The sequence below is a fragment of the Ahaetulla prasina genome, chromosome 8 (assembly GCF_028640845.1).
Source record: "Ahaetulla prasina isolate Xishuangbanna chromosome 8, ASM2864084v1, whole genome shotgun sequence".
NCBI classification, from domain to species: Eukaryota; Metazoa; Chordata; class Lepidosauria; order Squamata; family Colubridae; genus Ahaetulla; species Ahaetulla prasina.
This window is the reverse complement of record NC_080546.1, coordinates 92,395,252-92,421,927: the sequence shown is the minus strand read 5'-3', so window position 1 is coordinate 92,421,927 and position 26,676 is coordinate 92,395,252. Positions and strand designations below refer to the sequence as shown.

The window sequence follows — 26,676 nt, the reverse complement described above, 5'->3', positions numbered from 1 at the left end:
GATCCAGTGGTTTACTGACTGTGTATTCCAGGCACCCAAAACCTGAACCCATTCTTGAATAAGTAAATCACCTTTCTAACTCACGATCCTGAGATGACCCACCATAATCTGGTCCACAGTCATTCGTGTGCAAAGGGGAAAAAGGAAATTTGAAGCTTTCCTTTTGTGATTTTCCAGTCCTACCGAAAATGTGTCAGGCATAAGAGAACATTTGCCTCTCATCACGAGATCTCTGAAACTCAACGTATGAAGAGTTGAAGCCGTACTTAGAGTGGACCAAATGAAACTTTCAAATTTTCATGCCTAATGAAAAGAAGGACTAAGGGTGACATGACAGCAGTGTTCCAATATTTGAGAGGCTCCCCCAAAGAAGAGGGAGTCCAGCTATTCTCCAAAGCACCAGAAGGCAGGACAAGAAGCAATGGGTGGAAACTCATCAGGGAGAGAAGCAACCTAGAACTAAGGAGGAATTTCCTGACAGTTAGAACAATTAATCAGTGGAACAACTTGCCTGCAGAAGTTGTGAATGCTCCAACATTGGGAGTTATTAAGATGTTGGATAACCATTTGTCTGAAGTGGTGTAGGGTTTCCTACCTGAGCAGGGGGTTGGACTAGAAGACCTCCAAGGTCCCTTCCAACTCTGTTATTCTATTCGATTCTAACTGAAGACCTCAATGGTTTTAATAAGAAAACTCCCGGAGCCAACGCACAAGGCAATATTCTATCTCAAAGGAAGCATCTGGGCTTTGGCAAGCATCTTCTTTGTGGCGGATAACATCTTTTAGGAGCTGTACTTTACAAGTTTATCTTGATAGTCCTAGTTATAAGATCCTGAGCTTCTCGGTTCCATTATGCCTGAAAGATTAAAGTTGTCGGGAAACTGAATTGGGTTTTCTAAAGTTAGGGTTGAGACAGGAACTTTTCTCTCGTTTATTTTGTTCTATAACTTCTCACAAATCTTCCACCTGAAGGAAGAGCATTCATTAAACGCTTGTTCCAATCATGGGTGAGATCTACAGGAGATTAATGGGTTGGATGATTTATGTTGAACTTCCCCAACTAAAACCCATGAAATAGCACCTCGAAATCCAGTGATTTTTGGAATCTGAAAGCTGATCTAGGAGAGTTACAGTAAATTAAGGGTTCCTCTGTTTCATGGCTGAATGTTTGTAACTCTTCCTTCCTCCCTCCCACTCTCCCTTCCTTCTCCTTGCTTCCTCCCTCCCTCCCTCCCTCCCTCCCTCCCCTCTCTTTTCCTTCCTTCCTTCCTTCCTTCTTTCCTTCCTCCCTCCCTCCCTCTCTCCCTTCTATCATTTCCTTCCTTCCTTCCTCCCACTCTCCCTTCCTTCTCCTTGCTTCCTCCCTCCCTCCCCTCTCTTTTCCTTCCTTCCTTCCTTCTTTCCTTCCTTCCTTCCTTCCTCCTTCCCTCCCTCCCTCCGTTTTATCTTTTCCTTCCTTTCTCTCTCTTCCTTCTCCTTCCTTCCCTCCCTCCCTATCTTTTCCTTTCTTCCTCCCATTCTCCCTTCCCTCCCTCCCTTCTATCTTTTCCTTCCTTTCACTATCCCTTCCTTCTCTTTCCTTCCTTCCCTCCCTTCTATCTTTTCCTCCTTCCTTTCACTCTCCCTTCCTTCTCTTTCCTTCCTTCCCTCCCTTCTATCTTTTCCTTCCTTCCTCTCCCTTCCTTCCCTCCTTTCTATCTTTTCCTTTCTTCCTCCCACTCTCCCTTTCTTTTCCTCCCTCCCTTTTTCCAGGACAAATGGAAGGCAAAGAAGACAACGACACAATCCTTCTAGAGGCATCGAGAGTTTCTTCGGAAAGAGAGCAGTTTTTCCTCTTCCAGAGATTTTGAATTCCCAGTTTAGTTTTCTTGACATTGCAACTCGTGGAGAGAAACCAAACCAGGCGTTGACTTCCTAACCCCTGTTTCGTACGGTCAGAAGGTAGCTCTGTTTCCCAGAAGCCCCGGGAGAATGGATGCTTACTAGAGATGTCTCTTCTGCCTCCTGGGCTGGAGGGCTGCTGCCAGGCACCGAGGAAGGACTAGCCTCATTTTCGCTGGTCACATCTCCGTCCGTCAGGGCATCGAAGGAAGGCAATCCATCTTCATCCACTGGGATGCTATCCAACGTTTCTGTGAGGACCGCTAGCAAGTTTGCTTCGTTCTCTTCATCTATCTTCTACTCATGCAGAGAATACAGGGGGAGGGGGGAAGGGAGAGGGAAAGTGAAGGAGAGAGGGAGGGAGAGAGAGAGAAAAAGAGGGAGGGAGGGAAAGAGATAGAGGGGGAAGGGAGGGAGAAAGGGAAAAAGAGGGAGAGAGGGAAAAAGAGGGAGAGGGAGGGAGGGAGGGAAAGAGATAGAGGGGGAAGGGAGGGAGAAAGGGAAAAGGAGAGGGAGAGGGAGAGAGAGTGAGGGAAAGAGGGAGGCAGAGAGAAAAAGAGTGAGAGAGAGTGAGAGAGAGGGAGGGAGGGAAAGAGAGAGTGGGAAGGAGGGAGAAAGAGGGAAAAAGAGGGAGAGAGAGTGAGGGAAAGAGGGAGGCAGAGAGAAAAAGAGTGAGAGAGAGTGAGAGGGAGGGAGGGAGGGAAAGAGAGAGTGGGAAGGAGGGAGAAAGAGGGAAAAAGAGGGAGAGAGAGGGAGGGTGGGAGAGGGAAAGAGATAGAGGGGTAAGGGAGAGAGAGGAAAAGAGAGGGAGGGAGAGAGAGAAAGGGAAAGAGAGAGGGAAAGAGAGGGAGAGAGAGGGAGGGAAGGAGTGAGAAAGAGGGAAAAAGAGGGAGAGAGGGAGGGAGAGAGGGAGAGAAGGAAAGAGTGAGAGAGGTAGGGAGGGAGAGAGAGGGAAAGAGAGAGGGAAGGGGAGGGGGGAAGAGAGAGATATAGTGGGAAGGGGAGGGAGGGAGAAAGAGAGGGAGGGAGAGGGAAAGAAAGAAAGAGAGAGGGGGAAAAGAGAGGGAGGGAGGAGGAGAGAGAGACAAGAAAGGAGAGGAGAGAAAAAAAAACATGACTCAGGCCAGGAAACGAAGAACGTACAGCCTTATACATTAAACATTTGGTCCCATTAATCCCATGCAAGCCATCTGCAAACTTGCAAATCGAGGAAGGTTAGAAGTAGAAGTAACTTGTAACTACCTATTGTAACTACCTATCTGACGTTGCAATTATCCATACATTAGACAGCTGCAATGAACGTTAAGGGAGAAAATCCTTATAAAATCATTTCTTCTTAAACCTAGCTCTCAACATTTCTGAACAATAGGATTGGTAGTTCTAGGAATCTCAAGAAAAAGAAAGCAAGGCTGTTGTTAGCAATATATCCTTTTGGCTTTGAAGTCGGCCTTCCCAGTGATGTGCTTTAAAACAAATTCAAACAGAATTATTTATAAGCTTTTATCCGATTCACGATGCAATTATTAAAAGCAGATTAATTTCTAATCAGATGTGGCTGTAACATTAATCTGCATTAGATGTCTTCTTGGTGTAAAACGAAATGTATATAACAGTCCTCGGCATCCCTCAACACAATACATCACAATTAGCATTCGTATTTTGGGGAGGCAGAAAAACCAAAGCACATTCTATCGTAGAAATTTGTTGTATTTGTTATGAATGATTTAAGTTTGGAAAAACTTAACACAGCATCCAGTTTTGGTCACCAGATGACAAAAAAAAAAAAAAAAGCTGAGACTTTGGATAAAAGTGCAAAGAAGAGCAACTAAGACAATTAAAGCAGGGGTGAAATTCAACAGGTTCTGACAGGTTCTGGCAAACTGGTAGCGGAAATTTTGAGTAGTTCGGAGAACCGGCAAATACCACCTCTGGCTGGCCCCAGAGTGGGGTGGGAATGGGGATTTTGCAATACCCTTCCCCCAGGAGTGGGCAGGGAATGGAGGTTTTGCAGTATCCTTCCCCTGCCACGCTCACCAAGCCACACCCACAGAACCAGTAGTAAAAAAAATTGGATTTCACCACTGAATTAAAGGCCTGGAGACTAAAACATAGGAAGAACGGTTGCAGGATTTGGGTATGAAGGACTAAGGGGGACACGACAGCAGCCTTCCAGTATTTGAGGGGCTGCCACAAAGAGGAGGGGGTCAACTTATTCTCCAAAGAACCAGAAGGCAGGAGGAGAAACAATGGATGGAAACTAACCGAAGAGAGAAACAACCTGGAATTAAGGAGAAACTTCCTGACAGTGAGGACAATCAACCAGTGGAACAGAAGTTGCCTTCAGAAGTTGTGGGTTCTTCATCACTGGAGGATTTTAAGTAGAGACTGGAGAACCACTTGTGAGAAATTGTACAGGGTCTCCTGCTTGAGTAGGGGGTTGGACTAGAAGACCTCCAAGGTCCCTTCCAGCTCTAATCTGATTGATTGACTCAGACTCCCTGTAGAGTCCATGCAAAGGGTTTGAGGGCAGCCAAAATCCCGTTCTCCCAAAAAGTGGAAAGAAAGAAGGAAGCTGCCAAAACCTCTGCAGATGTTGTACTAAAATCCTTTAGCTCCAGCTAGGACCATAATGGGATGGTATCTCAACACAGCGTAAAACTCAAAATGAACCATTTTCCCAATAGGGATTAGTTAAAATTGATCGTAACTGGATTAACTCCTGTTCAGTTAAATCTACCCTTTAGCAATTTGGGAAACAATTAAACAGAAATACAATTATAATGCTTGTTTAGTTATTTCAAGCAAGCGTCACCATTTCGCCTTTTCAACAAAAGCCCAACGTGAATTGACCAGATTAGGTGCAAACTTCCCTTCCTGGCATTTTACTAGCTGTGGTTATGGATTATTAATGAGGTAAGAAGGAAACCACAAGGTGTCATGTGCTACAATGCAGCCCCTGTGACAGTCCAGGTAGAGGTCAGGTCTTCGCATGGAAAATTATGTCTCCAATCAAAATTACGGAGGTCAGTCACTTTGCATTGCCTGATTTCTCTTTCTTTCCTTCCTTCCTTCCTTCCTTCCTTTCTCTTTTTTTCTTTTCTTTCTTTCTTTCTTTTTCTTTCCTTCCTTCCTCTCTCCCTCTTTCCTTTCTTTCTTTTTCTTTTTTTCTCTTTTTTCTTCCTTCCTTCCTCTTTCCCTCTTTCCTTTCTTTCTTTCTCTTTCTTTTCTTCCTTCCTCTCTTCCTCTTTCCTTTCTTCCTTCCTCTCTCCTTTTCCTTCCTTCTTTCTTCCTTCCTTCCTTCTCTTCCTCTTTCCTTCCTTCATTTCATTCTCTTTATTTCCTTCCTTCCTTCCTTTTTCCTTCCTTTCTTCCTTTCTTCCTTCGCCCTTTCTTTCTCTTTCCCTCTTTCTTTCCTCTTCCCCTCTTTCCTTCCTTCCTTCCTTCCTTCCTTCCTTCCTTCCTCTTTCCTTCCTCTCTCCCTCTTTTCTTTCTTTCTTTCTTCCTTCCTTCCATCCTTCCATCCTTCTTTTTAATCCCTATTTATAATCTTTCTTGCCACAGTTGTTAAGTAAATCATTGCAGGTGTTAAATTAGTCACCTGGTTGTAGAGATTCTGTCATCCAGGTCACGTTTGTCCCAAAGGTCCGTTCTTTCAAGAGGCAGCTGGACTTTCTGGTTTTTTTCTTTTGAAGACACTTCGCTTCTCATCCAAGAAGCGTCTTCAACTCTTGAGCTCTTGAGCTGAAGAAGCTTCTTGGATGAAAAGCGAACCGTCTTCAAAAGGAAAAAAAAAACCAAGAAAGTCCAGTTGCCTCCTGAAAAAAACACCTTTGGGATAATCAGCTGGTTGTTAAGTGACTTTGCTTATCGGAAGGTCACAAGTGACACACACACCCTGGGACACTGCAACCGTCATAAGTCCATGCCAGGTGCCAAGCGTTTGAATTTTGATCACGTGGCCACAGGGAGGGGGCCACGGTTGTGTGAACAACAGTTATACAGTAAGTCGCTTTTTTCAGCGCTGTTGTAACCTTGAATGGTCACTAAACAAAACTGTTGTAAGTCGAGAGCTAATTGTATTCCTTGACAAAATGATGTTCACTGGGTCACGACTACTCAGACTCAAATGAACGACACCATCACCTAGAAAACTACGTTAAAAATTTCTCTTTTGAACTTGGCTTTCTTTTTTTTTTTCTCCCTTCTCTTTTTCCCCCCGTAATATGGACTTTTAGAGAAACCCTTCGGCTTTTCTGATTCACACATTTGCACTTTAAAAAAAACGGGAGGGAAAAAAAGAAAAGAGAAAAACCCTCAAGGACAGCGAACCACGCTGACATTCAACGTCTCCACGCCGACTGGACACTAGTCTTAGTCATCACAGCAATTTTGATTAGTGTGGGTTTTTTTTTCTCTCTCCTCCTCCTTGGTAAGGAGTTTCAAACGTTCCCCAGGGGGGAAAGCGAAGGAGGTGACAAAGAGAACTCTGTTAAAACAATTAATGTCATTTTTCATTATTGTGCGGGTCCCAATTTACAGAGCAAATAAATCAAAGTCACAATAGCTGATGGGACGCTACCCGGCTAATACATACCTAACACACAGAGGCAGAACCGCCTTGAGGACTAAAAATGACGTCGGGAGATAACCTTGGTGGAGCTAAGCCAGGCGCCTGCTCTTAAATAATATTTCACGCCCAACGCTTTTATTAGTGAACGTAGCAAGAACGGGGCTGACACAAGGGAGAGGAGAAAGAGCCCGATTTCTGCTCGTCTGATACTCACGAGAAATTGTCAGGCGAAAGAGTGCAGAGAAGAGCAGCAAAGACGATTAGGGGACTGGAGGCTAAAACGTAGGAAGAATATATCGAGTCTGGTGAAGAGAAGGACCAGGGGTGACAATGATGGCAGAATTTCGGAATAGAATAAAGCTGGAAGGGACCTTGGAGGTCTTCTAGTCCATCCCCCTGCTCAAGCAGGAGGCCCTATACCATTTCAGACAAGTGGCTGTCCAATCTCTTCTTAAAAGCCTCCAGTGGTGGAGCACTCACAACTTCTGAAGGCAACTTCTGTTCCACTGGTGAATTGTCCTCACTGTTAGGAAGTTTCTCCTTAGTTTTAAGTTGCTTCTCTCTTTGATTACTTTCCAACCATGGTTTCTTGTCTTGCCCTCTGGTGCTTTGGAGTGTTCCAATAAAATGTCATAGAAAAGAGGGGGTGGGGTTTCAACCTATTTTCCAAAGCCCCTGAAGGCCAGACAAGGAACAATGGATGGAAAGCGATTAAGGAGAGATTCAACCTAGAACCAAGGAGAAATTCTCTGACAGTGAGGACAATTAACCAGTGGAACAGAAGTTGCCTTCAGAAGTTGTGGGAGCTTCATCACTGGAGGCTTTTAAGAAGAGACCAGACAGCCACTTGTGAGAAATGGTCTAGAGCAATGAAGGCTAACCTTTATGCCATCATGTGCCAGGAGCAAGGTGGAGGGGTGTCGCGCGGGTGCATGTCCCACACTCATAATTCTATGTGCCCTGCCCCCACATATGTGACCCCAGCCTGCTCCCCCCACTCCTGGCATGCAATGGCACAGTAGGCCTGTGTTTTTTTTTGCTCTCTCCAGCCTCTAGAGCCTTTCTAGGAGTCTGGAAAGGGCGAAAACAGCCTTCCCCACCCTCAGAGGCCCTCCAGAGGCAAAAAACGGCCCATTTGCCAACTTCTGGTGGGACCAGAAGGCCCATTTTTCACTCTCCCCAGCCTCCAGAGCCTTTCTAGGAGTCTGGGGAGGGCGAAAATGGCCTTCCCCATCACGCCCGAGGCCCTCCGGAGGCAGGAAACAGCCTGTTTCCCTACTTCTGGTGGGCCCAGAAGGCCCGAAAATCTGCCGGCGGAGCTGAGCTCGCGTGCCCACCAATATGGCTACGTGTGCCACAGGTTCGCCATAATGGGTATAGGGTCTCCTGCTTGAGCAAGGGGTTGGACTGGAAGACCTCCAAGGTCCCTTCCAACTCTGTTATTCTGTGAATCGGATGCTTTAGAAGCAGGATCAGAGTAGGAGATGACCAGGCTGAGGTCTGGCACAAACTTTTGAGGATTTGTGAAGAAAGAGACGAGGAGGAAAATGGCGCCGACATGATTCGGAAGGCCGTGCAGGGAAAAAAAGAGGAGTGACTTCAAAGGATGGTAGCATTTGTGGCCTGCCATCATTTATTTATTTTTATTTATTTATTTTATTTTGTCACACAGTGTATATAAGCATAAGTGTGAAATAACTATACAATATATAAGCATATATATAAGTATGAGTATGTAATAACTATATTAATTGAATATAATGAAAGGAAACAATAGGACAGGAACGGTAATGAAAGCAATCTTGGTTTTCTATCTCCGCCTCCTCCTAATTTCAACAGCCATTTTCTTTTTTAAAAACTCCTCTTCACAGTTCTAAGGAAGGTCACAAATTCCAGTCAGGAGTTCCACCAGGATCCAAGGAACGCCATTTTAGTTCATGTAATTTACAAAGTCATTACTCCAGACCGTAACTATGATATTACAAAGTTTAACTTTGTTTTATTAAATATCTCTTCCTGGCTTGATGCTTACGAGACCTCGTGTTGACAGCCCAAGGGCAGAGCCCTGTTGCCTCCAGAAGCTGCAAATTTCATTATTCCAATGTTGTCACTCATTATCCACAAGGGATCGTATCCCTGGCATGATCTGCTCCTTTTGAGGAGGAGTTATGAGCATCTGCTCAAAATATTCCATATATATTTTAGTCTGGGTGGCACGGCTCACTGATCCATTCTCACAGTGGCCCCAAAAATAAAAAAATAATTTATTTTTTTTGGAAGCATCACCTTTCATCCCTAAGTGAAATAATTCTCATGATTAAAACAAAAAACAACCACACAAAAAAAGTTTTTCTCAAATTGGCTCAGAACTACAAAAAGTCGTAGCCACGAAATGGGGAAAAGAGGCATTTTGCATGAAGTGAAATAAACACTTCCCGCTCTGGCTGACACAACCTGAAATATTTATTTATTTATTTGTCAATCATATATAAGATAACAGGTAAAAGTATAAACATAATTTGGATACATGAAAAGAGTAAGTAAAAAAGGAATATTAGGACAGGGACTGTAGGCACGCAGGTGCATTTATGCAGGCCCCTTACAGACCTCTTAGGAATGGGGTGAGGTCAACAGTAGACAGTTTAAGCTTAAAGTTTTGGGGATTTGGGGAAAAGACCACAGAGTCAGGTAGTGCATTCAAGGCATTGACAAATCTGTTGCTGAAGTCATACTTTCTGCAATCAAGTTTGGAGCCGTTCACCTTGAGTTTGTATCTATTGTGTGCTCATGTATTGTTGTGGTCGAAGCTGAAGTAGTCATTGACAGGTAGGACATTGTGGTAGATAATTTTGTTTACTATGCTTAGGTCAGATTGAAGTCAGCGTAGTTCTAAGTTGTCTAAGCCCAAAATTTGGAGTCTGGTGGCATAAGATATTTTATTGCGAGCAGAGGAGTGGAGGACTCTTCTTGTGAAATATTTCTGGACACGTTCAATTGCATTAATGTCTGATATGCAGTGCGGGTTCAAATGGTTGAACTGTATTCAAGAATTGGTCTAGCAAATGTTTTGTATGCTCTGGTTAGTAGTACAATATTACCAGAGAAGAAGCTACGCAAGATTAGGTTGACAACTCTTAGTGCCTTTTTGGCAATGTTGTTACAGTGGGCTCTGGCACTTAGAGCAGATGGAGCGATTCTCTCTGAGAATTCGGAGGTTGCGCTTTTCCGAAAAACCAAAAAACGGCACCACGCAGCACGGAAGATGGCCTTTGGGTCTAAATACCCTGGCGAGAGAGTTAGTGCATTCACACAGTCGGAAAAAAATAACTCGATAGCAGATTTGACCATTGCAAAAACAAGGGACAGATGGAAAGAAGACCTCCCGCACGGAAAAGGCAGCCCATGACGTAGGGCGGGTGAGACAAAGAGGGTTTAAACATTGATTTCTTGCATAGGCCTTGCTCTTAAAACACAGCAGTGAGCGGAAGGCGAAGCTTCTGGCGTATCCCATTCAACACATTCCCGGCTCTACAGTTGACTGCCTACTTTTCGCTTTGGATGGAAAACTGCAGCCAAGTGCTTCGGAAGTAAAAGAAATAAGAAAAGGGGGGGGGGAAAGGGGGGGACATGAAGTACGTGGGGATGCAAACTGTTGGGTCTCCTTAAACTAATTCTGACTTTTGTTGGCATTCCATAGCTGATCTCCACAGGGCCTGGAAGGAAAAGGGAGTTTAGATCTACCTGAAGGGTCTAAACACACAATAGATAGGCTGTTAGGTAGCGAGCTATAGATAGATAGATAGATAGATTGATAGATAGAGATCATTCGTCATAGAGAAGCAACCTGGAATGAAGGAGAAACTTCCTTACAGTGAGGACAATCAACCAATGGAGCAGAAGTTGCCTTCAGAAGTTGTGGGCGCTCCACCACTGGAGGCTTTTAAGTAGAGACTGAAATGATATAGGGTATCTTGCTTGAGCAGAGGATTGGACTAGAAGACCTCCAAGGTCCTTTCCAAAGGAGGAGGAGGAGGAAGAAGAGAAAGAGAGGAGGAAAGAAGAAAAGGAAGAGGAAGAAGAAGAAAAGGAAGGAAGGAGGGGGAGGGAGGGAGGGAGGAGAAGAAGGAGAAAGAGGAGGAGGAGGGTGAAAAGAAGAAGAGGAAGAGGAAGAAGAGGAAGAAGAAGAGGAAGAAGAAGAAGAGGAAGAGGAAAAAGAGGGAGGAGGAGGAGGAGGAAGAAGAAGAAGAAGAGGAGGAGGAGGAAAAAGAAGAGAAAGAGGAAGAGAAGGAAACAAAGGAGAAGAAAAAGAGGAAGAGGAGGAGAAGACAAGGAGGAGGAGGAGGAGAAAAGGGGGAAGGGGAAGACAAGGAAGGAGGAGGAGGAGGAGGAAGAAGAAAAGGAGGAGGAAGAAGAAAAGGAAGAGGAAGAGAAGGAAACAAAGGAGAAGAAGAAGAAGAGGAAGAGGAGGAGAAAAAGAGGAGGAGGAGGAGGAGAAAAGGGGGAAGGGGAAGAGAAGGAAGAAGGAGGAGAAGGAAGAAGAGAAAGAAGAAGAGAAGGAAACAAAGGAGAAGAAGAAGAGGAGGAGGAGGAGGAAAAGAAGAGGAGGAGGAGGAGGAGAAGAGGAGGGGGAGGAGCAACATTTAGGTCTCTTGTTGAAGTTGCTCCTTTGTTCTGGGAATAAAATTGCCTTTTTTTGTTATTAGTCATTTTAGGAGAAGCTGTAAGTCTGCTGGCAAAATAACACATATCTGTTTCCCCCGTTGATGAATTATTGCAACTCACAAGTTTACATTATCTTTACTTACAGGAATTCCATTACAATTAAGTTGCTCACAAACTGAGACTGTCCCAGAAATACAGCATCCTGCTAACAACCTCTGGGGAAACATTTTACATCTTTTGACCAACAATTGTTCCAAGCAGTTGCAAACTGCTAAACCCTGAGATTTCATGAGTATAAGCTCCGCTTATGGCAACAAAGCTAGGAGGCAAAGGCAGACTGAAAAGCCACAGCGATTCAGCAAAATGGGGTTACAGGAACCCAAATAAGATAATATTGTGATGGAACTCCTACAGGTGAAATGTATCTCATCATCTTCTTTTAATTACCTCATAATCCCTTGCTGGGTGGAGTCTGGGCAACTGAATGGAGCTAGCAGAGTGTTTTAATGGCCGGATGCCTTTCCTGTTGCCAGGGCGGAGTTTTGTTCAGCAGATAATATTCTCACGGTGCTCAGAGAGAGAAATAACTGCCTCTACCGAGGATCAAACTCACAGCCTCCTGATTGTGAGGCGAGAGCTCCATACAGGTGAAATGTATATAAGTGAGTGAAACGGTCACGCTTGTCATTTTGTAGTTCCCGCAGGGGTCAGATAGTCCTTGACTTACAACAGTTCATTTAGTGACCACTCAAAGTTACAACGGCACTAAAAAAAGTGACTTAGGACCGTTTTTCACACTTGCGACCACTGCAGCATCCCCATAGTCTCATGATCAAAATTCTGAGAGTTGGCCAGTGGTTCACATTTATGACAGTCGCAGTGGGTCACATGATCCACTTTTGTGACCTTCTGACAAGTAAAGTCAATGGGGAAGCCGGATTCACTTAAAATCCCACAAACCAGGGCCTCTGGTGGCTCAACGGACTAAGGCAGTCTGTTATTAACACAGCAGCCTGCAATTACTACAGGTTCTAGTCCCACCAGCCCAAGGTTGTCTCAGCCTTCCATCCTTTATAAGGTAGGTAAAATGAGGACCCAGATTGTTGGGGGCAATAAAAGTTGACTTTGTATATAATATACAAATGGATGAAGACTATTGCTTGACACTGTGTAAGCTGCCCTGAGTCTTCGGAGAAGGGCGGGATATAAATGCAAATTAAAAAAACAACACAATCGTTTTACTCACTTAACAACCGACCCCAAGTGGGATAAAAAAAACACTGTACTAAATGTCTCGCTTGAGAACATAAATATTGGGCTCAAGTACCGTTGTAAATTGAGGATTAGCTGTACAGGATTCAAAAAAGACCTGAAAAAGCAAACGATCTTAACGCTGCCTCTTACAGAAGGTGATATGCAAAGAAAAAAGAGACTGAGACATTTGGGACCCCACAATACTGCAAAAGAATCACATCTTTCTCACATCTCTCATCACATCTCTCATCAATCACATGAGTCCTCGGAGAAGGGCGGTATAAAAATATGAAAAATAAATAAATAAATAAATAAATAAATAAAAATAAACCCACCGTAGTTTTTCCCACCCAACAAAGCTTGATAGCGGCCCAAGATTTTAATCACTAGCCGAACAACGATGCTTCCAAATGCCCAGGCACTGTGCTTGTTTTTCTGTCCAGGTACCCCAAAATTAGCAACACCTAGAAGTAGGGGATGCGGTGGCTCAGTGGCTAAGATGCTGAGCTTGTCGACTGAAAGGTTGCCAGTTCACAAATTCAGAAATGGTTGGAAGAAATTACGAAGCAAAAAATAAGATTTGAAACCTGAATTGTTTTTCTTAGGAAGGCTGGACCCCGAAAATGAACGAAAGCCTTCAATACATTATATTGCACATACTCACCGCAGCAAGAATCGCGTTCGCAAAAAAACTGGAAACAAAAAAATGTACCCTCAGACGAAACGCTAATTAGGAAAATTCTAGAATGCGCAGAGATGGATAAAATGACAATGGAGTTGAAAGAGAGGGAAGATTCGGAATATTATGAAATATGGAATAAAATGTACATTTGGCTCGAAAATAGAAATCAGAACAAGAAATGTTTAACAATATTGTTGAAACTTAATTAAAGTAACTGAACAACATTAAATAAAGAGATGTAAATATAAACAAATATAAATGCGTAGATAAGAACAATGAATATTATAATGTGTATGTATGTATGTGTTTATGTGTGTGTGTGTGTGTGTGTGTGTGTGTGTGTGTGTGTATATATGTTTTCTGAGGTGTGTGTGTGTGTGTGTGTGCTATCATGTCTCCCCTAGTCCTTCTTTTCATCAAACTAGACATATCCAGTTCCTGAAACCGTTCATCGTATGTTTTAACCTCCAGTCCCCTAATCCTCTTTGTTGCTCTTCTCTGCACTCTTTCTAGAGTCTCAGCAACTTTTGCTCCTTCCTCCTCTTCCTCTATAATCCCTGTGGACCACACCTATGGATTCCAAGTTTGCAGTGGAACATTTTGTACTTTAGTACTAATGGACATTCAGTGGCTAAGTCGCTGAACTTGTTGATCGAAAGGTCGGCAGCTCAGCAGTTCGAATCCCTGGTGCCGCGTAACGGGGTGAGCTCCCATGACTTGTCCCAGCTTCTGCCAACCTAGCAGTTCAAAAGCAGGTAAAAAAAAAATGCAAGTAGAAAAATAAGGACCACCTTTGGTGGGAAGGTAACAGCGTTCCGTGCGCCTTTGGCGTTGAGTCATGCCGGCCACATGACCACGGAGATGTCTTCAGACAGCGCTGGCTCTTTGGCTTTGAAACGGAGATGAGCTCTGGCCACCCGCCCCGGATGTCATAACGCCCTATTTTTGATGCTCTGTGCATGCACGGAAGTCCCTGCATATGCGTGGAGGTGGCGCATGCCCTCACATTTGCGAACTGGTAGCGTAAATACCACCTCTGGTAGCGATTATTTCTTTTATGAATTTCTGCCTCCCCCGCCCCCCCCCCCGAAAAAAAAAAGGCAAGGGGATTTTTAACAGAGGATCAAACTTCTGGATGAGAAGCAAAACTTTTAAAAGAAGAAACGAAACAAAAATCCAGGCGCCTTTTTTGGGGCGGAGGGAGAAGCACCTTTGGGATAACCGTGTTGTGTCCCCCTCGCCTCCGTCCGAGCGATGGCTTAATTAGCCGGCACTATCAGCTCTGGCAACAGAATAGCCAGCATCTGCCAAGAGCCTCGTTATCTTCCACAACGCTGGTGAGTCACCCAGAAACAAACTTCAGCTCTTAATCAGTGGATTTGCCTGTTACAAAGAGACACACCAGCTCTCGCTGTCTTTTATATCCTGTGGGGTGTGGCTCCATGACTCAGCACTTCCTAGGTCTGCCCCACCCCTGCTTCTGTTGTTCTCTCCACTCCTGCCTACGAAACCTAGGGTCCAGCCAGGCCTGATTGCCATCAGCTGGGTCTGGAGGCGTGGCATGGGGGGGAGAGACTCAGGGGACGGAGGCCTCGTTATCTCCTCCACCTGGCCGGCCTCTGGCTCCTGAAGCTGAGCCAGGGAAGCCGGTGCTCCCGAGATAAGTCCTGATGGCCCTTCCCCCTCACTGTCCAAGTCACTTTCTGGCAGGGGGCCCGGCTCAGGGGGCGCAAACACAACAAGCTGTGACCTGGTTGACTGAGAATTTCCATAGATGTTTATGGCTAAGGAATCCAAATATAGACATCTATTTGTACCATTCAATAGGCTTCTAGATAGCTATCACACCTCCCAACTGCTCCTCCCTGGTCAGGGGTTTAAGATCCCACTTGATTTAAGGGGAGTTCGGTGTGTTAGGTGGCAGCTTTAAGATGGGCAGACTTCAGTTCCAGGAATTGTTGGAAGTTGAAACGGTAGGATAGACATAGGAACTGGGATGAAGAGAACGTAAACATGCAGGTATGTTCAGCAGCTGGGAGAAGAATAGAATGAAAAAAACAAAACCTTGTAGTAGTTTTTTTTTTTTAAAAAAAACTGATCGATTGAGTCTGCATTATTAAGTCATTTTGCTGCCTAGCAGGGGGTTGGACTAGAAGACCTCCAAGGTCCCTGAGAGGGAGCGAGGGAGGGAGGGAGGGAGGGGGAGAGAGAGAGAGAGAGAGAGATTCCTCTGTCTATTCTATTCTGTTCTGTTCTGTTCTATTCTATTCTGCATTTTCATTCTACTCTCTATTTTATTCTATTCTATTTTCATTCCATTCTCTACTCTACTCTATTCTATGGGTGAAAACTAATCAAGGAGAGAAGCAACCTGGAACTAAGGAGAAATTTCCTGGCAGTCAGAACAATTAATAAATGGAACAACTTGCCTCCAAAGATTGTGAATGCTCCAACACTGGAAGTTTTTAAGAAGAGGTTGGACAACCATTTGTCTGAAGTGTTGTAGGGTTTCCTGCCTAAGCAGGGGTTGGACTAGAAGACCTCCAAGGTCCCTTCCAACTCTCTTTCTATTCTATTCTATTCTATTCTATTCTATTCTATTCTATTCTATTCTATTCTATTATTTTATTCCATTTTCTATTTTATTTCTATTTCTCTTATCTTCTACTCTCTTCTATTTTCAGTACATTCTCTACTCTGCTCTATTCTACTCTAGTCCATATTCTATTCTATTCCATTCTATTCTCTATTTTATTTTATTCTATATTCATTCCATTCTCTACTCTACTCTATTCCATATTCTATTCTATTCTGTTCTCTTCTGTTCTGTTCTGTTCTGTTCTGTTCTATTCTACTCTACTCTACTCTACTGTATTCTATTCTTCATTCCATTCTTCGTTTTGCTCTGCTCTGCTCTATTCTTCAGCTATCACTTCATGAGGATGATGTTGAAAGACCTCTCTAACCCCTCTGATTCTTAAACCAAGTCAACCAGCTATATTTTTTCCCAAGATACTCCCACCAAACAATCAACTTGTTTCGCTTCTGTTGTCATCAACAATTAAGAACGCTAATTATTGAGTCTGTCATTTGCACCTCTATAACTGTCTGGTTCGGTTCTGCAACCCAACAAGAAAAACACAGACTTCAGAGGATAATTAGAACTGCAGAAAAAATAATTGCTACCAACCTGCCTTCCATTGAGGACCTGTATACTGCACGAATCAAGAAGAGGGCTGTGAAAATATTTACAGATCCCTCACATCCTGGACATAAACTGTTTCAACTCCTACCCTCAAAACGACGCTATAGAGCACTGCACACCAGAACAACTAGACACAAGAACAGTTTTTTCCCGAAGGCCATCACTCTGCTAAACAAATAATAATAAATAAAATAAATAAATAAATAAAATTCCATCAACACTGTCAAACTATTTACTAAATCTGCACTACTATTAATCTTCTCATCGTTCCCATCACCAATCTCTTTCCACTTATGACTGTATGACTGTAACTTTGTTGCTGGTAATCCTTATGATTTATATTGATATATTGACCATCATTTGTGTTGTAAATGTTGTACCTTGATGAAAGTATCTTTTCTTTTATGTACACTGAGAGCATATGCACCAAGACAAATTCCTTGTGTGTCCAATCACACTTGGCCAATAAAAAATTCTATTCTATTCTATTCTATTCTATTCTATTCTATTCTATTCTATTCTATTCTATTCTATTCTATTCTATTTTCATTCCATTCTCTACTCTACTCTATTCTATGGGTGAAAACTAATCAAGGAGAGAAGCAACCTGGAACTAAGGAGAAATTTCCTGGCAGTCAGAACAATTAATAAATGGAACAACTTGCCTCCAAAGATTGTGAATGCTCCAACACTGGAAGTTTTTAAGAAGAGGTTGGACAAACATTTGTCTGAAGGGTATGTAGGGTTTCCTGCCTAAGCAGGGCATTGGACTAAAAGACCTCCAAGGTCACTTCCAACTCTCTTCTATTCTATTCTATTCTATTCTATTCTATTCTATTCTATTCTATTCTATTCTATTATTTTATTCCATTTTCTATATTATTTCTATTTCTCTTATCTTCTACTCTCTTCTATTTTCAGTACATTCTCTACTCTGCTCTACTCTACTCTAGTCCATATTCTATTCTATTCCATTCTATTCTCTATTTTATTTTATTCTATATTCATTCCATTCTCTACTCTACTCTATTCCATATTCTATTCTATTCTGTTCTCTTCTGTTCTGTTCTGTTCTGTTCTGTTCTGTTCTATTCTACTCTACTCTACTCTACTGTATTCTATTCTTCATTCCATTCTTCGTTTTGCTCTGCTCTGCTCTATTCTTCAGCTATCACTTCATGAGGATGATGTTGAAAGACCTCTCTAACCCCTCTGATTCTTAAACCAAGTCAACCAGCTATATTTTTTCCCAAGATACTCCCACCAAACAATCAACTTGTTTCGCTTCTGTTGTCATCAACAATTAAGAACGCTAATTATTGAGTCTGTCATTTGCACCTCTATAACTGTCTGGTTCGGTTCTGCAACCTAACAAGAAAAACACAGACTTCAGAGGATAATTAGAACTGCAGAAAAAATAATTGCTACCAATCTGCCTTCCATTGAGGACCTGTATACTGCACGAATCAAGAAGAGGGCTGTGAAAATATTTACAGATCCCTCACATCCTGGACATAAACTGTTTCAACTCCTACCCTCAAAACGACGCTATAGAGCACTGCACACCAGAACAACTAGACACAAGAACAGTTTTTTCCCGAAGGCCATCACTCTGCTAAACAAATAATAATAAATAAAATAAATAAATAAATAAAATTCCATCAACACTGTCAAACTATTTACTAAATCTGCACTACTATTAATCTTCTCATCGTTCCCATCACCAATCTCTTTCCACTTATGACTGTATGACTGTAACTTTGTTGCTGGTAATCCTTATGATTTATATTGATATATTGACCATCATTTGTGTTGTAAATGTTGTACCTTGATGAAAGTATCTTTTCTTTTATGTACACTGAGAGCATATGCACCAAGACAAATTCCTTGTGTGTCCAATCACACTTGGCCAATAAAAAATTCTATTCTATTCTATTCTATTCTATTCTATTCTATTCTATTCTATTCTATTCTATTCTATTCTATTATTTCTTTTATGTACACCGAGAGCAAATGCACCAAGACAAATTCCTTGTGTGTCCAATCACACTTGGCCAATAAAAAATTCCATTCCATTCCATTCCATTCCATTCCATTCCATTCTATTCTATTCTATTCTATTCTATTCTATTCTATTCTATTCAAGACGTTTGAAATGCCTTGTACAGATGCGTCGATATATTTAATTAGAAGGTGGGTTAGAGTCATTTACATATCCTTGACAGAGCCATGGTTTTTATTTTTATTTTTTTTAAAAAGATGTTGCTCTTTCAAGTTTTATCATCATTTCTCTCCACGCTTTTTATTTCTGTAAAGTCAGCTTAACCCCTAGTTTTTCTCCCCTGCTAGTTCCTGCCCCACTTTCCTGCAGCTACTGTACGATTTAATTGTTTTAAGATGATATAGTACCTCTTAAGTTTTTTTTTTTTTAAAAAAAAGGTCAGGTGAATAGGCCTGCAAATCCCAGGGCCTGCCTTCCCTATTTAAAAAATGTGTAGTCTACTAGCTCTTTCTAATCATCTGGGACAACCACGGATCATTCTCACTTTTCAAACAGCTAAATTCTGCTGGAGTTTAAAAAAAAATTAAAAAAAAAGTCAATATGTAGTGCAGGAAAAGGAAGGAAGCTAGCAGATAAGCATGGACATATATGGAGGTAAAGATCCAGAGAATAGTAGTGAGGAAAGCTAAATAAATAGCCAACCCAATTTTAGCAATCAAAAGCATACAATATAGGAGGATGTCTACTGAAAATACCAAGAGAGAAAGATTAAAGCTACTTTGAACTCTTAAAAGCTGACCTTCTCCTACCAGATGAATAGAAACAGCCACTAACAGAAATATTGTCCACTCACAGTTTTTAAGAGTTGAAGCTTCGACACGTTTACACCACATCGCATCATCTGTGTAGCAGATGACGAGGCTGAAGGTGAGGAAGGGGTCAAAGACGTCATCGGTCTTGCAATCCTTCGTGCCCGCAAGAGATCCAAGCCCGACCCTCCTTGAACTCCCATTGACCCTTATCTACCGGCAATTTGCTTTGACCCTTAGTAGTTCAGGTTTTTGTCGAGAGCTTAAACTTGAATAAACCTCTATATTCATTTGAACTGGGTGGGTTTCCTGATTTCCCCCTCGACAACCTGGCTGTGACTAAGCCTCCATGCAGCTAACCTAATTGCTCATTTTGCTTTGTTTGCCTGATGTGGCCTCCAAATTGGATAGACTCATTTCTTCAGCCTTTACTTCCCTCAGGATATTTGCTTCTCGCAGTTAATAGTAATAATAGTAAACTCAAAGGAAACTTTTTCCCTGTCCTACTCAAAAGAGAACACAGGTAGAAAACACCTTGGACTCCTGTATTAATAATAAGAACAATGTTAATTGTTCTTAGATTGATAATCATTTTTATATCGTTCTATTTTTATGACCATTTATAATTCTTTTTATAATTCTATTTTTATTACCTTATAAGCCACCCAAGATGGGGAGATGGGGAGGGGCAGCATAAAAATTAATAAATAAATAGATTGGATGTGTAATTCCTTTGTACTAATGTAAAGGTAAAGGTTCCCCTGGCACATATGTGCTAGTCGTTCCCAACTCTAGGGGGCGGTGCTCCTCTCCGTTTCAAAGCCGAAGAGCCAGTGCTGTCCGAAGACGTCTCCATGTTCATGTGGCCGGCATGACTCAATGCCAAAGGAGAACGGAACGCTGTTCCCTTCCCACCAAAGCGGGTCCCTATTTTTCTACTTGCATTTTTTATGTGCTTTCGAAATGCTAGGTTGGCAGAAGCTGGGACAAGTCACGGGAGCTCACCCTGTTATGCGGCACTAGGGATTCGAACCACCGAACTGCCGACCTTTCGATCGACAAGCTCAGCAACTTAGCCACCGAATGTACATTAGTACTAAAGTATAAAACGTTCCACTGCAATCTTGGAATCCATAGGAGTGGTTCCCAGGGATTATAGAGGAAGAGGAGGAAGGAGAAAAAGATGTGGAGACTCTAGAAAGAGTGCAGAGAAGAGCAACAAAGATGATGAGGGGACTGGAGGTGAAAACGTATGAAGAACGGTTGCTGGAATTGAGTATGTCTAGTTTGATGAAAAGAAGGACTAGGGGGGACATGATAGCAGTCTTTCAATATTTGAGGGGCTCCTACAAAAATGAATGGGTAGGTCAAACCCATTCTGAGTCCTTCGGGAGATAGGGCAGTATAAAAATTCGAATAAATAAATAAATAAATAAATAAATAAACTATTTCTCAAAGCACCAAAAGGCAAGATGAGAAACAATGGATGGAAACTAACCAAGGAGAGAAGCAACGTAGAACTGAGGAAAACTTTCCTAATGATGAGAACTATTAACCAGTGGAACAGAAGTTGCCTTCAGAAGTTGTGGGTGTTCCATTCACTGGAGGCTTTCAAAAAGGGACTGACTGGACAACCATTTATCTGAAATGATATGGAGTCTCCTGCTCGAGTAGGGGGTTGGACTAGAAGACCTCCATTGTCCCTTCCAATTCTATTATTCTATGTTCTGAGAAGCTACGATGAATGCTCTCAAAAAACTTCCAAAATATGTATGGTTTCTGACAGTGGTGGGTTGCCCCCGGTTCGGACTGGTTCTGTAGAACCGGTAGTAAAACTAGCAAGAGGCTCCGCCCACTGACCCGAACGTCATCAAAAGTGATTTGCATATGCACAGAAGAGTGCGCGTTCAAGCGGAGCAAGCAACTGCGTGCAGGCACGATGCGAACCAGTAGTAAAGGCAAGTAGAACCCAGCCCTGTTTCCGACAGCTTTCATCTACTGATAAATGGTCAGATGTTATAGCAGTCCAAACTTTTGCTATCATTTACTAGTAATATCAGTAAGAAGCAGAGGTGGGTTTCAGCAGGATCTGACTAGTTCTGGAGAACCGGTAGCGGAAATTTTGAGTAGTTCGGAGAACCGGTAGTAAAAATTCTGACTGGCTTCACCCCCATCTATTCTCCACCTCCCAGGTCCCAGCTGATCGGGAGGAAATGGGGATTTTGCAGTATCCTTCCCCTGGAGTGGGGTGGGAATGGGGATTTTGCAGTATCCTTCCCCTGCCACGCCCACCAAGCCACGCCCACCAAACCGGTAGTAAAAAAAATTTGAAACCCACCACTGGTAAGAAGTTGTTTTAATTTGGTTATATACAAAAGAAGAGACATCTGAAGCAGTGGTGGGTTTCAATTTTTTTTTACTACCGGTTCTGTGGGTGTGGCTTGGTGGGTGTGGCAGGGGAAGGATACTGTAAAAATCTCCATTCCCACCCCAATCCAGGGGAAGGATACTGCAAAATCCCCATTTCCTCCCCATAAACTGGGACTTGGGAGGCAGAGAATAGATGGGGGGTGAGGCCGGTCAGAATTTTTACTACCGGTTCTCTGAACTACTCAAAATTTCCACTATTAGTTCTCCAGAACTGGTCAGAACCTGCTGAAACCCACTGTTCTGTCTCCGTCCTCTCTCTGGAGTAACGAGCTGGCCTTCAGCCAGTGGATACATGGCTCCTATCAGTCCTGGCCTGAAAAACGCAGCTGCCTGCCAAAAAGTTCAAACAGATTAAGACTTCAGCTCACTTTGACACGGTTCAGCTAATTTGCTTCCTGTAGAAGTGAGAGAAGTCCCAAAACTCCTTATATATCCTGTGGGGTGGGGCTCCTGCCCCACCCTTCCCTTTGATGACGCCGCCTCTCTAATCTTCTGAAGCGCGGGTCAAGCCAAGCTTGATTATTATTATCAGCTGGGTCTGAAGGCGTAGCCTGGGGAAGGGAGGAATCAGGGGATGTCGGCCTCATTACGTCCTCCAACTGGTCTGGTTCTGGCTCCTGGAGCCTGGCCAAAGGAATCGGTGCTCCTGAGATAAGCCTTACCGGTCCTTCCCTCTCACTCTCGGAGTGACTTTCGGGCATGGAGGCTGGAGCCACAACACCCACCTCTGATCTGAAGCATCTAGAAGGGTTTTTTTTTTCCAAAGGTGGCAATATTAGGAATAAGAATTTTAATTATCCGATGCCTCCCTATATCAATCTTGAATTTATTCTACACAATATACGCAAATCATTGTGTGCATTTGACCACAGAAGTGCCCGACATATGTTGGTTTCTCTCTTCCAAGGAACTCAATCCTCCTAAATTTTGCTCTCCGCCTTCATGGCTGTCAAATTAGGAACAGAGGTTATCAAACATCTGAAGGGTTGGGAAACGTAGCATGACCAGGTTTGGTGCCCAGTGGAGAGAGCATTAGAGATGAAAGATGCTCAGGAAGAGAATTAAAGTTTCTCGCTTAGGAAGAATTTTTTTTGGGGGGGGGGTCCTTTTCTTGGCACATTATTCTTCCAAATGTAGCCTTTGGGGGGTGGATGGAGACACTAAGCCATGGTTTATTAAATGTGTTGTGCTATATAGCCCAAGGAGTTCTGCTCATATGACTCCAGTACTTTTCAAGTGGCAATATATCTCTCACACTTGATCTAATAGCCCAGGGTTGGGACATGTGGCAGAGCGACATTCCTTATATCCCCGAGATTACTTTTATGGGCAATTCTAATTCTCTGATAGCCTTTCAAAAGCGGAGTGACAGGCTCGGCTCTCCCTGCTGCTCAAAGCTCTCCAGCACCGTTTATTTTCAAACTGAAGGCACCAACAGAAGGTAAAGTTTTGAGAAGTGCTGCAAACTTTTTTTTTTAAATTTGCATTTATATCCCGCCCTTCTCCGAAGACTCAGGGCAGCTTACACTATGTCAAGCAATAGTCTTCATCCATTTGTATATTATATACAAAGTCAACTTATTGCCCCCCCCCCAACAATCTGGGTCCTCATTTTACCTACCTTATAAAGGATGGAAGGCTGAGTCAACCTTGGGCCTGGTGGGACTTGAACCTGCAGTAACTGCAAGCAGCTGCTGTTAATAACAGGCTGTCTTAGCAGTCTGAGCCACTCAAGGACCCAGGAGGGTCTTATTCAGGAGGGTCTCACGTTCCTCAGGGCTTCCTCACCCCCCCCTAAGAAAACACATCTCTAAGCGGTTTTACAGAGTCAGCCTCTTGCCCCCAACAATCTGGGTCCTCATTTTGCCAACCTCGGAAAGATAGAAAGCTGAGTCAACTTTGAGCTGGTCAGGATCGAACTGCCAGCAGTAGGGAGAATTTGCCTGCAATAGCAATAGCACTTAGACTTATATACTGCTTTACAGTGCTTTTACAGCCCTCTCTAAGCAGTTTACAGAGTCAGCCTCTTGCCCCCAACAATCTGGGTCCACATTTTACCCACCTCGGAAAGATGGAAGGCTGAGTCAACTTTGAGCTGGTCAGAATCGAATTGCTGGTAGTCAACAGAATTAGCCTGCAATGTTGTATTCTAACCACTGTGCCACCACAGAAGGAAGGGAGGGAGGGAGGAAGGGACAGAGGGAGGAAGGGAAGGAAGGGAGGGAAGGGAGGGAAGGAAGGAAGGAAGAAAGGGAGAGAGGAAGGAAGGAAGGAAGGAAGGAAGGAACTAGCAATAGCATTTTGACTTATATACCACTTCACAGTGCTCTAAGCGGTCTACAGAGTCAGCCTCTTGCCCCTCAACAATCTGGCTTCTCATTTTACCCACCTCGGAAAGATGGAAGGCTGAGTCAACCTTGAGCTGGTCAGGATCGAACTGCTGGTAGTCAACAGAATTAGCCTGCAATGTTGCATTCTAACCAGTGTGCCACCACAGAAGGAAGGGAGGGAGGGAGGAAGGGACAGAGGGAGGAAGGGAAGGAAGGGAGGGAAGGGAGGGAGGGAAGGAAGGAAGGAAGAAAGGGAGAGAGGAAGGAAGGAAGGAAGGAAGGAACTAGCAATAGCATTTTGACTTATATACCACTTCACAGTGCTCTAAGCGGTCTACAGAGTCAGCCTCTTGCCCCTCAACAATCTGGCTTCTCATTTTACCCACCTCGGAAAGATGGAAGGCTGAGTCAACCTTGAGCTGGTCAGGATCGAACTGCTGGTAGTCAACAGAATTAGCCTGCAATGTTGCATTCTAACCAGTGTGCCACCACAGAAGGAAGGGAGGGAGGGAGGGACAGAGGGAGGGAGGGAGGGAAAGGAGGGAAGGAAGGAAGGAAGGAAGGAAGGAAGGAAGGAAGGAAGGAAGGAAGGAAGGAAGGAACTAGCAATAGCACTTTGACTTTATATACCACTTCACAGTGCTTTGCAGCCCTCTCTAAGCAGTCTACAGAGTCAGCCTCTTGCCCCCAACAATCTGGGTCCTCATTTTACGGACCTCGGAAGGATGGAAGGCTGAGTCAACCTTGAGCCACAGGTGAAATTTAAAAAAATTCCCCTACCGGTTCTATGGGCGGGGCTTGTTGGGGAAGATCATGTGACTGGGTGGGCATGGCCAACTCGACATCACTCCCATCAAGGGGCTTCTCACCGGCCCCTCCCCTCCCAGCCACTCCTAGTCGCGAATGGCAGGAAAATGGTGGGAGGGGAATATTCCCGCCTACCATCCTTCCCTCAGTCTGTGCTGAGATTGAGGAATGGATGACAGGCAGGAAAATCCCCTTCCTCATTTTCCTGCCTTTCACAAAAACGGCTCCATTCTGGCTGCTCCCCCCCCCCAGTCCCCCTCCCTCCTGGGGACTACCTTAAAGAGACAGGCTGCAGCAACTCCGCTGTAAACGGAGGGAGAAAAGTTAGCATTCTCTCTCCTGCATTTAACATTCAATTCTGTGGAATATCCAGCAGCCAGAAGAGGTGAGCGGCGACCGGTCAGCCGTGGGTGGGACCAAGGAGGGGTAATTACTATCGGTTTGGCGAACTGATGCCCATAATCCCTAGCAGTTCACCCGAACCGGTCCGAACCAGTAAGATTTCACCCCTGCCTTGAGTTTGGTGAGATTCGAACTGCCAAATTGCAGTCAGCCGGCAGTCAGCAGAAGTAGCTTGCAGAACTGCACTCTAACCACTGCGCCACCGGAGCTCTTGACTGAGAATCTCTACAAACCTCTGGATTAGATATCTCCAAGATCTCTTTCAACCTTTAGGCGATTCCAATTCTGAGAGAGGACATGACAAGTGTTTCTAATTCTTATTACTGGCACAAAGTTTCTGCTTTTGGGTGACATTTTCTTGAAAGCGGTTTGGTTGTTCCAGCTTTCGTTGTGACTCTAAAAACAGATTGGAGCCTGTTTTAATATGTCAGAAATATCTCTCCCACTCAGCCTGGGTTTTATCAGCACTCCATTCTGACGCAAACACGAAGCCTAACACATCGGCAAGAGTTGACTGGAAGAGTTCAGCTAAAAGGAACGGGGGTCTTACGTCTTATCTACCACAAACAAGGAGCAGGAATATGTTTCCCCCCCGCCCCCCAGGAGTGGCCAGGAGCTGCTGTTTATCCTAAACAGCAAATGGGTGCTTTGTAAATTCTACAGAGTCGCTCACACAACTACACACCAATAAAAGGTGGCAGTTATTGGGAATGAGATGGGCTGGAACCTACCAGCTTGGGATAGTCTAGTTTGTTTAGCTGGTTCCCAAAGATCCTCCCTTGTTAGTTTACACATAACATGTTATTTGTAGCATCAGGTCATGAATCACGACATCTTTGCTCACAACACTGATACAACCTGAAGCGTCTCTCTACCAGAAGGTGGCAATAGCAATAGGTTAGACTTATATACTGCTTCCCAGTGCTTGACAGCCTTCTCTAACAGAGTCAGCCTCTTGCCCCCCCCCCCCAACAATCTGGCTCCTCATTTTAACCATCTTGGAAGGATGGAAGGCTGAGTCAACCTTGAGCTAGTCAGGATTGAACTTCTGGCAGTCAGCAGAGTTAGTTTGCAGTGCCACATTCTAACTACTGGAGAGGAAGGAAAGAAGGAAGGGCGATAGCAGTACCACAATCTATTGCCTCTTGCCCCCAACAATCCGGGTCCTCACCTTGGAAGGATGGAAGGCTGAGTCGGCCTTGAGCCGCTCAGGATCGAACTACTGACAGTCAGCAGAGTCAGCCTGCAAAACTGCATTTCAACCAATGTGCCATCAAAGAACGGAGGGAGGGAGGAAGGAAGGGAAGGAAAAAGGGAAGGGAAGGGAAAGGAAGGGAAGAAAGAAACAAAAGGAAAGAAGGAGGGAGGGAGGGACAGAAAGAAGGAAGGAAGGAAGGAAGGAAGGAAGGAAGGAAGGAAGGAAGGAAGGAAGGAAGGAACAAAAGGAAAGAAGGAGGGAGGGAGGGACAGAAAGAAGGAAGGAAGGAAGGAAGGAAGGAAGGAAGGAAGGGAAGGAAGAAACAAAAGGAAAGAAGGAGGGAGGGAGGGACAGAAAGAAGGAAGGAAGGAAGGAAGGAAGGAAGGAAGGAAGGAAGAAAAGGAAAGAAGGAGGAAGGCAGGCAGGCAGGCAGGCAGGCAGGCA

General features: G+C 43.9%; 1 protein-coding gene across 1 annotated transcript in view; it reads right to left on the bottom strand.

The window, feature by feature from the left end:
- The window catches only part of PPARGC1A (PPARG coactivator 1 alpha), a 174,318-nt gene that overhangs the window by 61,782 nt on the left and 85,860 nt on the right, over positions 1 to 26,676 (bottom strand). The window contains exon 3 of the mRNA XM_058193525.1: positions 1,984 to 2,178. Within this exon, the coding sequence (XP_058049508.1) occupies positions 1,984 to 2,178 (195 nt within the window). The remainder of the gene's footprint in view (positions 1 to 1,983; positions 2,179 to 26,676) is intronic.